Source organism: Takifugu flavidus, chromosome 3 (genome assembly GCF_003711565.1).
Source record: "Takifugu flavidus isolate HTHZ2018 chromosome 3, ASM371156v2, whole genome shotgun sequence".
NCBI classification, from domain to species: domain Eukaryota; kingdom Metazoa; phylum Chordata; class Actinopteri; order Tetraodontiformes; family Tetraodontidae; genus Takifugu; species Takifugu flavidus.
Window position 1 is genome coordinate 7,357,929 of NC_079522.1, and position 12,205 is coordinate 7,370,133.

At 50.2% G+C, this 12,205-nt stretch overlaps 1 protein-coding gene across 2 annotated transcripts in view; it reads right to left on the reverse strand.

The window, feature by feature from the left end:
• The window catches only part of trpc5a (transient receptor potential cation channel, subfamily C, member 5a), a 45,460-nt gene that overhangs the window by 5,872 nt on the left and 27,383 nt on the right, over nt 1–12,205 (reverse strand). For both annotated transcript variants that reach the window (XM_057026186.1, XM_057026187.1), the window contains exons 9-16: nt 6,698–6,835; nt 6,171–6,369; nt 5,451–5,590; nt 4,217–4,417; nt 3,665–3,786; nt 2,284–2,479; nt 1,997–2,203; nt 558–599 (exon numbers count right to left, since the gene is read on the reverse strand). In XM_057026186.1, coding sequence (XP_056882166.1) covers nt 558–599; nt 1,997–2,203; nt 2,284–2,479; nt 3,665–3,786; nt 4,217–4,417; nt 5,451–5,590; nt 6,171–6,369; nt 6,698–6,835 — 1,245 coding nt within the window. The remainder of the gene's footprint in view (nt 1–557; nt 600–1,996; nt 2,204–2,283; nt 2,480–3,664; nt 3,787–4,216; nt 4,418–5,450; nt 5,591–6,170; nt 6,370–6,697; nt 6,836–12,205) is intronic.

Here is a 12,205-nt window from a genome sequence, read left to right on the forward strand (position 1 = left end):
CATTCTGACAAACAACCCCTAAAAACATGGAGGGATATCAAAGCGCCGATCAGTGTCACCAAGCACGTTATTGACGTCCCCACATTTGTAAACTCGGCTGCTGCTGCGCTGATATAATCCTGCAGCTCTGGAGTCCAAATATCAGGACAACTGTCCTTTTAAAATCTACATTCAAAACTGCAGCGCACAGAGGTGCAAGGATGCACCCACGAAGACATCGAATCTTCATAAGGCTTTATGCCACCTCAAAGAGCTTCGCCATTAGGGGGCAGCATAAACAAACCGGATGTTCATTTGCTTTATATAACGTCAGAATCGTTGAATTCAGTGTTGGGAGGCCTGTAAAACCACATGGCCCATTGTTCTGGGAGAGATAAGGGCCACTCACTGCAGTTCCCCCAATCCACCAGCTAAATTTGCATTTTGCCTTTTTCTTTGCCAACTCTCTCCACTGATCAGTGAAACACCGACTGCAGCCTGGTCCTTCAAAAAGGATCATCATCACTTTGGACCTGCTGCAGACAATACACAGAACTAAGTGTGTGTGCCAGACAGACCTGGTAGTGCTGATTCTGGATCAGACTGTCAGCGTGGCGTTCCTGCAAAGAGAAATAATCAGATCAAACTTGCAGGAAATACAGTTAAAAAAAAAACTAAAACAAAGGGCGTTCCAGCTGTTAGACGCTGATGTGGAGTCCCACGGTAAATAAAAATGGACCGAAACAATCCAATCTGGAGTGAGTGTGATAAAAAAAAAGAGGCGAGCGGGGAACAATCTACTCCATTATCTGGTGTGATTTATGGAAGCACTCATCCCTTCATTCCGCTCAGACAACCGGATTCCTGCTGTTTCATAAACCCGGACAGCTGAACAGCACCTGAAGTCTCGCCTCCGATGGCGACGCCCGGTGAAACGGGCGTTCCGAGGTGGTCGTTTTACCGTCAGGGTGAACCGTCGGCGGGATTCAGGTCGGCTTCATACTCGAGTCTGTGCGTTTTGGGGCCGTCTTTACCTCAGTCTTGATTTCCCTTTCATCACGTTTCAAACTGTTCTGACCCCATCTGTGCTTTTAATTTCTCTCTCTCGCTTTTTCACGGAAGCACACTCGCGCGTGCGTGCGTGCACACACTTTAGATCCGTGTGGCTCAGTAAACCTATGTGGGCTGGTGGGCTTATATAACTCAGCTGATTTCAGCTGAGGTGATGGCAGCTGCAGTGCCTGTGTGTGTGTGTGTGTGTGTGTGTGTGCGTGCACATGTGTGTGTCAGCCCTCTCGCCGTGCTCTTTATTCACCGATCCTGCGCTCACTCAGCTGATGCCGTCTCTCTGTATAATCCAGTTATTCCGAAACAGGCTGGACGACGCGTCCTCTTCCACTCCGGCTGATCCCGTCCATGATTATGTTCCTCTGTTTTAGCGTCACACAGCTTTTCTTGTCCACTCGCGTCCAAAAGTTTAGCGGCAGCGACAGACTTTTGTCCCCCCGCCCTGTCTACCGATGCTTCCGACATCCCACCGGGCGTTTCGTCGGGAACGCCACCTGACTCATACAACCTGTCAGACATCGTATATCCTTTAAAATCCCACATGGACCCTCTGATATCTCGGTTGTTCTTCTCCAGATTCAAACTGACCTGCAGATGTAAACACACGTGCACCTGCAACCATGCACGTGCCGCTAAATGAAACGCAACTCTCCTAACGTTGTTTCCGGACGGAGCACGTAGCTGCTCAGCTGCCCTGTCGCAGCGCATCGGATTCAAAGTCAGGCCTGATTTGATTTGCGAGCGAGATGCCGCTCCTCTCCGAGGGGGCAGACGACGCTAAAGAAACAACCAAGACAAACGTTCCGCGGAGATCGAGCTGAATCACAGAAAGATTCAATTTGCTGAGTCATGAATAAGGAACTTTTTTGTTGCAGATCATTTTGAAACTTCTTTCCGCCTTTACAGTCGCGGCCGGGAACGCCACGCGAGCTCATTTGGAAGCTCTCACCGTGAATTCTCGGAGATTTTCGCATTTGTGCGTGTCGTCCCCCAGCGGCCCCCTCCTGCACAGCTTGTTGTGGAGCCACATCAGCAGGTACCAGACGGACTTGGGGCTGGGGACGATGTTGAACGGGGGAGGCAGCGTCCCGCCCTCGTCGAAGTAGCTCATCCACAGCTTGGTGCGAGCGAACTTCCACTCGATGTCGGCGTGGTCCTGCGGGGGCGAAGGGGTGAGCGAGAAGACGGGTCGGACGGAGTTCACGGGTTCTGGAGGCGGTTCCTGCGGTGACTTACCGCAATCAGCTGGTAGGAGTTGTTCATCATGGCGATGAGCATGTTGAGCAGAACCACCAGCGAGATGACGTTGTACGTGCCGAACATGGTCGCCCCGATGAACTCGGTGAACTCGTGCCGGGCCTTGACGTTGGTGACGTACAGGTTTAACAGCCCGAATATGGACCAGAACAGAGACTGGAGCGTCTCAAATAGCCTGAGGGGGAAGAGGGAGAGGCGAAGATATAACGCAGCCCACCAGTAGAGGGAGACGATTTGGACCGCTCTCGTGCACGATTGCTGTGAACAAATGCGATATTTTCCCCCTTTTCCTCGCCATTTCAGCTCGGCTTGTCCCCCCCTCCCCCGCTCTGATCTGTCGCCTGATTGTGCGACAGCCTCGGCGACGGCGCGGGCTATTGAATTTTTGATGAAGCAACAATTGGCAGAGTGGGCGGGAGAGAGGGCTTCTGTCTGTGGGGTGTTATTTCTATTTGTGCCGCGTTGAATATTTATGGGTGGACGAGGTTTTTGGTGGTCGCTGTCTCCGTCGGTGAGGTGGGTCTGTTGGTGAAAGCAGGCGCAGGACCAGGGAACGATGTCACAGAACCATTAGGAAACGTAAAGAGGGACGGCAAACTCGTGGCTGGGGCGTCACCATGGCGATGAGTCACATGTTCGGCACCAGCACGAGTCGGATGTGGCTTCTACGCGCTACGAGCCAGCGGCAGGCTGCTGGGATGGAGGCTCTTTATCATTCATGGCCGACTCGGGTGTTTCTTTCACAACAGTCGCCTCGACTCCCGCGTACCTTCGCTCGAATCAATCGCAACGTGATAAAGCCAATATCTAAAGCAAACAGCGCGCCTTCGCTCTGCACCCGCCGGGAGATAAACTTGAGCCGCAATGATTCCAGGTGGCTCATGTAAAAGCAAGTCCGGTGCCCCGAGTTTCCTGGGGGAGCGTGTGTGGAGCAGCGGCCCGCGTACGAGAACATTTCAATTGTCAGAGCCCACGTGCACTGCTGGGACAGTCCGCGATGACATCCGATACAGATCAAGATGTTTGTATCGGAAGTCTATATGCATAAACACAGAAGACAAAACTGGTTAAAACTTGTCCAGTGAATAGAGATCTACAACATTAACGTATATGCTGCTCCTTTGCTAGGACACTGTTTATGCTGAATGTAAACCATGTTAGCTAAGGCTAATGGAAACTGATAGTTTTGAACTCATAAATGTGGAACAGAAATAATGCTGCCTTTAATGTCAACCTGTCTGTGTGTAGCAAGTTTTTTTTAGCTACGCATCGAACCGTCCTGAAATGCTTTATCCAGAGAATTCGGCTTTTTCCTGAGGTGTTTTTTTCTCTTTTCTCAGCGCGGTGTGGATGCACTCACGTGGAGAAGGCGTTGTTCTGCCTCTCACAGCGGATTCCCTTGCAGTTGTTGTGTTCCTCTGAGGCCTTGGTCTCGTAGTAGAAATACAGCTGGTTCAGGCCGTTAGCAAACGCCAGCAGCACCTATAAAAGGAGACATTAGCTGGAGACGATTAATGAGACCATCTCCAACGTGTAATGACTGCAACTGCTATGTGAGGTATTCTAATTCTGCAAGCATTGACCCTCTGCTGCTCGGGGGCATTTTAAAACACAGCTTTATTGTCAAACCAGACGTGAACACGGTCGCGTTACTCAAAGCACTGTGGGTTCTGTGCCGCAGGCTCTTTGGGATTGATTTTAGGACTTCGGGGAGTTAACGGTTCTTCTGTGGAATGTGTTGCAGGTTCCCTTGAGAGGGAGTTAATCAGCTCTGAATGTAATGAAACAGCCCCGCGATGTCCTTGGTCCAGCAGTGAAGGTCACCGATACGGCTGCGTTATCGGTGACGCATTTAGCAAACACAGAAGAACTTAATGCCAAGAAGAACAAAGGCGGATGGAAGAACTCTCACCAGACAGTAGATGAAGAGAAACTTGAGGATGTCCAGCAGCATCCTTCCCAGTGAGATCTGCAGGGGCCCGAGGTGGGAGTTGGCTGTGAAGAGGGAGATGAGTCTGAGGGAGCTGAAGATGTTGGCGATGGCGAACAGAGCCTCGGCTATCAAGGTCGGATGCCACATCTCCCACTCTTCCCTTGGACGGGAAGAGTTGTACTGGAGGGTAGAAAAGGCAAGTTAAGAAGCACGTGAGGAGGAGAGGGAGGGATAATGAAGAAATTAGCCTAGCTTAGCTTGTTTCAGAGCCGTAATGAGTCGGTAAGTCTCTTCCGAATGGACACTTGCTTCGCGAGTGATTTGTGGTTCAACGTAACATTTATTGTTGCCTAATGTGCAGCTAGACTCATGACTCCATTATCACGTGCACAATGTGGCCCTTTAACAAAGAAAATCATGACAAACTCTGCAAAACCTCCGGAAGATCCCTCCGGGAGGCTGCCGCTCCCTCGCCTTTCAGTAGATTTCACAGTTTCCTCTTTGCAGGAATCCCTCTTCATCCCTCATCATCCAATATTCCACACCTTTCTCTATCGCTGACACGTCACTTTCTCCATCCTCCCCTCTGTTCTTCTTCTTTTGCTTTATTCATACGTCTGTGCCCCTCCGCCTCGGTTGTCTCACGCATGGCTTGCTTTTCATTTCAAATTCATCCGTTAGACTTTCGCAGGACGTCTGTCTTGTTAACTCTGCTGCTATTAACATTCACCCCACACACACACACACACACGCGCGCACACACACACACCGGGGAACATCCCGAAACACACATGCGAATGCACTCTCATTAATTTATAGGTGCTTTTTCTCCGTCTAGCTTCACTTTTTTTTCAACGTCCCGGCTTTCATTGGAGGATTTTAAATGCTGATATGAAAAATAAATCTGCATGTGTTTATACTGTATAAGTGGGTGTCTGGGACCTGCGTAGGAGGAACATGCACCACCACCAGTGACTCACAGCTGCTGCAGATGGCCAGGCCGTCTGGCGTGCAGCGCCGCCATTTCACCCGTCGCTCTTAAAAAAAAAAAGGCAAACCTTCCCGTTTCGAAAGGCAGGGACGGAAAGTTAACTGAAATCCGTCGCACAACTGCACCGGCGGAGCTCGTCCGCCTCCTGTCCGGCGCCGCAGCGCCGCTGCTTCAAAGGTTAAAGGTGGCCGGATGATACACCGTTGCGGCGGCCATCTTTACCTTCACGTAGGCCACGATCTTCAGCGATATTGTGGCCAGGTACAGCGAGTTCATGGCAAAGTCCATCAGGTTCCACCAGTCGTGGATGTACTCCGTGAATCCACCGTCCCACATCTCCTTGATCTCCGCCCAGATGAACCCTGAAACACACGCACACACCAGTTATTTACATCCAACGCCGCGGTCACGCATGTGTGAGCGCATCAGTGTCATCCATCAGCGGTTCCTGTTTGCTCGACTGCCCCGCTTGAATATTTCATTTTGGCAGCAGCTCTGGGCGCAAAGCAGAGAGTCGATGCATCTATAGGACTGAGTTCAGACAAAGGCGGAGTTTATTCTAAATCATTTACACATATTTTGGAGTCTTTTTATTCAGGGCGCATTAAAGCTCAGACGAGAGGCACGTTAGCATGAGTGGAGGCAGAATGTGGCGCCGCAGATGTAATGTTTACAGCTACGCATCTCCACGCACGCCTACACAAACTACCACCTCCGAATGATCAGCCCCCCTCCCACTCACATGCAAATACACACCCGCGAGAAAGAAACACCTAAAACAAGAAGTAGGACCGGCAAACGCAATCATTTCTTGACGTTTTGCAGGTGGAGATGGAATTCTGGAAGGAAAACTTTTAACCAATCAGAGGGCTGCAATGTGTCAAGCCCCGCCCACAATGCACTGTAGGCTACTTTTATCTTCAAAGTGTGGCAGCTACGTACCCAGCACCCAGGGCAGAATCATCCACTCCACCACGGTGGGCGGGGGCCCTTGCATGTGCAGGTTGGTGCGAGCGATGTGCTGCGAGGCTAGCAGCAGCAGGAAGAGGAAGGTCAGGTAGGACGCGGTGTGACAGATGAACTTGATGAAGGGCTTCTTGATGAAGTTTCCCAGAGCGCTCTTCGGAGCCAGCAGGTAGATCTGACGAGCAATGAGACGTTTGTTATCGTCGCACCGCTAGCTAACTGTGCAGTTGCTACGTGTTGCTCCTTAATATCCCCTTATTAATGAAATCAATTTCTTGTTTGTTTCTCAGGCCGACCGTTGTTGTCGAGCCACCGTTTCCTAGCAACAGCAGCCTTGAACACCCTGGTAACAAATTTACTTTGAGGCAGACGGAGTAGTTTAGCTTCCTCCCTTCCTTTAATGTCTGGTCCCATCACTCCTTTAATTCTTCACCTCTTTTAATTCCTCTCCTCACCTTTCTTCCTCCTAAACTTATACTCCCCCCCCCCCTCCCCATCTGTACCAGAGAGAAGACAGGAAACAGCAGGCCGATGATGAAGCAGGTGACCAGTTTGACGGCCCAGTGCCGTCTCCTCCAGCCCGGGAAGCCGTCGTACCACAGTGTGGCCAGCAGCTGCTGGCAGTTGGGCTGAGCCACAAACTGAAATGAGAGGGAGTGGAGATAAAGGAAAAAGGACGTTGAATAAGGAAAATACAACCGACAACACATCACACTCGCCCCCCCCAATCCCTCAAAACCAGCTGGGTCCTCTGTTAATTTCCTCCCAGTTTTCTCGCTTTCATCCTCCAATCGTGTCTTTGTTTTCCTTTCATCTTCATGTCTTTCAATCCTACTGATCTCTTTTCTCTCGTCACCCCCACCGTGTCTGTTGCTCCTGTAGGTTCTGGCTGAAGACGCGGCGCACAAGCGGCGCCAGAAACATTCAGGCGGTCAACTCGGGCCTGTCAATCATACGCGATGCTCAGACGCCGCTTTGAACATTTGGCGTTGGCAGCGTTTCTCCACACGTCCTTGTTTCATTACACGTGTTTCATGAATAATTGATCCTGCCACGTTTCATTTGCGCGGTCCCTTCCTGAGGCGCAGCAAAACATGCGCGCAGCAGCGGCAGAACGCCGTCCTGGACTTGGACCGGTGTGTAACAATAGTGTATCGAATAGAGAAGAACAAGAGGATTTAATTGAATAGATGAAGGAACAGTGGGGGGTGGGGGGGGGGGCACACGAAGCGCTGGAAGTCAAACCAAGGTGGCTCCTCGCTGCAGCGTTCAGGCTTCTCTACGTTCCTCCAGACCTGCCTGTCTCCCTCCTTTATTCCACTCTTTCCATTCTCCTCTCCTCCTCTTCATTTTCTTCCTCTCGCTCAGCTCCAGTTTGGGTTTCCTGTTGCCATGGCAGCCGCATGATAATGAGGGAGCCGATCTTTGAGCACCTCTAAACTACAGCAGCCGGCTCCTTCCCCTCGTCCTCCGTTCCCGCCCATCAGACGCTGCTCTTCGTCGCTCGTCCTCACTCCTCGGACGCCACCAGGTGGGCTCTGCGGCCAATCAGAGAGCGCCAGGTGGGCGAACCCCGAGCTCCCAGTGGGGCGTGTGAACGGCTGTACTGGTATTTTGGGACATTAAGTTGCCAGACTAGGCCAGGCTCTGGGTGTATGTAGATTATTACAGGTTATGAACAGTATGTAGATTAAAGTCCAGATCTGAACATTTTAATTAACTTCTCGTCGCAAGTTTAACAGCTTTCATGTTGCAGTGGGATTATTTGCCTCCAGACCCTGCACGGAAAAGAGAATTTAACACCCACACGGCGACAGTAACAACAAGCAGGACAGGATGTCACAGGAAATCTGGCGTTTAAAAATGACAAAACACGCAGGGATAATTCAGAAAGCGCTGGATGCGGATCAAGAAAATAGCTGCATAGATGTCAGCTGTGCTGCTGAACTATTCAGGAAGTGGTTCTTTGGTCTGGATTCATGCTGCGCTGGGATGAGGCCTTCGGAGACCGGAGTATTTTTAATGTCTAACGTAGACAGTGCAGCAGGGGACTGAGCCGCCAAAGACAAGGAAATGGTTCTAAATGAAAAAAAAACAACAACACAAGATCCTGGCGATGGCTCCCCGTGACCGACATTTGCATTTCAGATATTGTTCAGGCAACTCCTGCACAGGCACAATGGCTGCACACCGGAGACGGTACAGCCAGCTTTTCATTAAATCTGAAGAGATAAGAGGGAGTTATTCAGTCTTGTGAGCAGAATCTGATGCTAACCGGCTGAATTTGTCAGGCGTCGCTGCTGCGCCAGTTCCCGTGTTTACACACATCCTTGGCATCAAGAGGGGCAAAGACCCAATTTAAATGGCTAGTCAGCACCGCGGCTTCAAACAGGAAGTCAGCACAGGTCCGTGCACTCGACTGTTTCTTCCAAGATACACTTTAAAGTCAAGCTCAAACATTATTAGCATTCTTTAAAAGGTCCCGCTAATGCCATGAGTGCTCGCCAGGGTTGATGTATTAGCCCTAAACTGTCGTCAAGGACACAGCGTTTCTGTGATTACCTCTGCACTGCAGCTCTGGGGGCTGAGCGAATGTGACGGGCCTATTGAGGAAAGAGGTTCCCCCCTCGTGCACCTCCACAATAGCGCGCATCATAACGAATTTAGAAGCGCTTCTATGCTCAGACTATGATCAACGGGTGCATTATCCTCATCTTCTCTAATCAAACTGTCCATATCTCTAATGGACCAGCTCACTGTCGCATGGTACCATCCCACATTTCAGTCAGCCACAGACCTTAAAGCACGATCTGATACTTTCTACTTTCCAGTTAATTCAATTGCCGGGCATTCTGCCTTGACCACTAAACTAAGAAATATGCTAAGCTGCAGCACCGGTTGATTCAATTCTGCTGAGCTCTGATTAAATCTTCCCTCAATGCTAAACAAAGCATTATAGAATCAGGAAATATGCATCAGGCAATGCATAGGCCTTATGATTTATATGTAAATATCAGAAATGTTAATGTTGGTGCTCTAACATTTACCCTTTCACTTTCCCATATTGCTGCGCCATTTGCTCTTAGCTAGCTACCCACAGCCAACATTAGCCTTAAAGTCTACTTAACTATGATTTCTAATAATTAAAAGATCCCCTTATTTAAGAAATGCAAATGACCAAAAATGACTGTTTGCACATTATTCTGCCGCCAACGTGAAATACTTAATAAAAGCAAACAAATATGGTGACATCCAGAGGACAAATGTTTGCAAACACACATGCCTGACATTCATTATTGAGACGGCAGTTCATGTTTAATTTAGCAGGTTGAAGGTATCGCAGGTCCGCAGATGAAAAAAGGCATTTAAATGATTCAAACACGCAAACAACACATTAAAGATTCAGGGGTTTTATTGTGGGTTAAATGCAGGCTAAAGTGGTGAAAAGGAGCTAAAGTTTTTCTGTTAAACGACTGCTCTGATCTGCAGGTCAGCTGAGGGGAAGAGATGGATCGAGAACAACGAGGAAACAGGTAAAAAAGCCTGAAAGAAAACAGCGAGAGCTTATTTTTAGATGCCAGCAGTGACTCCTGCCTCTTCATTGCTTTCAGATGAGAGCGTTACACACTTCCGGCTAGTTTGGTTAGCCATGCAGCTAACGCTAGGGCACCCATTAGTGACTCTGAATTCCCAGATCCAAACACAGCGGGAAGCGGCTACACGATTCCTGCCTTTAAAGTGGTCTATTGTTGGCTGCTGTGCGTAGACCCATTTTACATCTGCTAAAATCTGGAGCTCGCAGCAGCTTTGAGACATCATCAAATTACAGAATGTTCCTGTTGAAAAAGGGGAGGAGCTCATCTTCGTTTTGTTGTGTAATGTATCTCTGACTTTGTCCATCTGCCGTTATTTCACCTACACCCACTTCTTCTCCAAAAACCATTCCTCTTTGATTGCTGTCATTTATCAAATACCCCCCAACACACACACACACACACACACACACACACATCCCCCCCAGTTCATCTACATTCCGCCGCATTCCCCCTTTTATTGTCAGCCATTTTCTCGATTCCTCTCTAATTCTGCAGCCCTGCTGCAGTTCTCTCTGGTTTCGCTTCTTCTCGTGCTGTTTCCTTGTCTTGACTCACAAAATTCATCACAAATGTTTCTACTGCCTCTTTTTTCTTTAAATGAATGAAATCCAACACCGAGCCGGTCATCTGCACCCTTCCCTTTTGACTCCCCCCCCCCGTGCATGGAAGCCTTCTCCACCACAGGTTTGGTTTGCGCAGCAGCGCGTGTGTGAGTGTTTCTGTGTTGAATCAAAAGCAGGTCGTCTGTTTACCTCGGGGGGTTTCACTTTCGCTCCAAAGCTGCATTCAGTTGTGCCGCACATGTGTATAAAGTGTAATTCTCTGGCTCCTGCACCGGAGCAGTAAATGACCAGAGATCTGTCCAGGTATCCACAGGGGGGTTAGCATGTTGTTGCAGGCTTGGCTTGAATTTCTGGGGTCAATAAGAGCAGAAACGTCGAGCAAAACCCGCAGCCAAACAAGGCTGATGGCTGCGAGACGTGACCCGACTGAACCTTGCTTCATTTTCTTCGCACCCTCCGGACTAAATACAAATGCACCTGGTATCCTGGCAGTCTGTGGGCCTTAGGAACAAACAGAAAACAGAACAGGCTTCGGGTTTACGGAGAGCACCTCGAAGCTGGGCAACCTGTGGCGTGTTTACGCCCAATTTACCCACCGGGGAGCAACTAAATGAGATTCAAGTTTGGAATTTCATGTAATCCAGGACGAAATCCGGGAGAGAAGAGGAAGAGAAGGAGGAAGAGGAGGAGGAGGAGGAGGAGGAAGAGGAGGAGGAGGAGACAGATAGAGGAAGAAATGTGGAAAGCGTCAGAAGACCTAAGGGACGGAGGACCGGTCAGATGGAGGAATTGGTTTCCTTGGAGACACATGCAAGGTTAAAAGGCGTGGATGGCGCACGTGCACGCACGCGTGTGTATGCGTGTCCAGCATCTATCGATCCTCGACAAACACAGAAATCACATTGGAGACCTGATATGCTTTGACCATTATTGACAGCCCTCTCTCACGTGCACGCTCACGATAGAAGGACGACATGCAATGGAGGAGCCGTATCATGAATTTGTGGACAGAGACAGAGACGGAGGGAGGAGAGGAGGGGAAGGGGGTGTCGGGGGGGGCAGCAGGGGTGGGGAGGGGCAGCAGGGGTGGTGAGAGAGTGCAGAACATGGCAGCTTACATAAGCGGCACGCACGCGTCTCCACGTGCACACATCTCCAGGACATCTGGACGCGCTAATGCTTGCTTGACGGTTGTCATGGCGTCCAGACGGCCCGCCTGTCCCCAGACCACAAGTTGCCTGTAAGATCACAGGCTCCCCACCCAGGTGAGGAGCTGCTACACTGACGGGGGGGGGGGCGGAGGCCGCAGTGAGGCCGGCTTGACTGCGGACGTCTGAACTGACCAACCGATCTCCCGGCAGAGGCCGACCTCCCTCCGTATGGTCTTTCCCCGCCTCTCCCTCATCACGCGTCAGAGCATCTGCCGTCTGCAGCCTTTAAGACCCTTCGAAAGTGTTTCTTTCGGCCGGGATAAGAGCGTATTTACTCTGAGAAGAAGCGCAAACACGCCGGCGTTCCAGGCAGCGCGCCCGCCATCCGGCAGCCTTCACAGAAACATTTCTGATGCACGAGGAGATGACACTCACTTAACCACCCATTAAAGGTCTTAACTCGCCGATTTAAACGCAAATGTGTAAACGGCGCCGTGCGCTAAATAATAACCTCCGTCAATGACACGCGGGGCCCAGGGAGCAGATTTGGGTCTTCTGATCCACCGTAATGAGCCTCTCTCCTGTCCGGAAGTCTCAAATCTTCGACTGTGGGTCAACACTTCCCCGGGCATCGTTTAGAGCGCTAACATGTTAGCCTGTGACATCTGGAACGTGGTGCTTGTTTCCTCGCACTTTAGCAG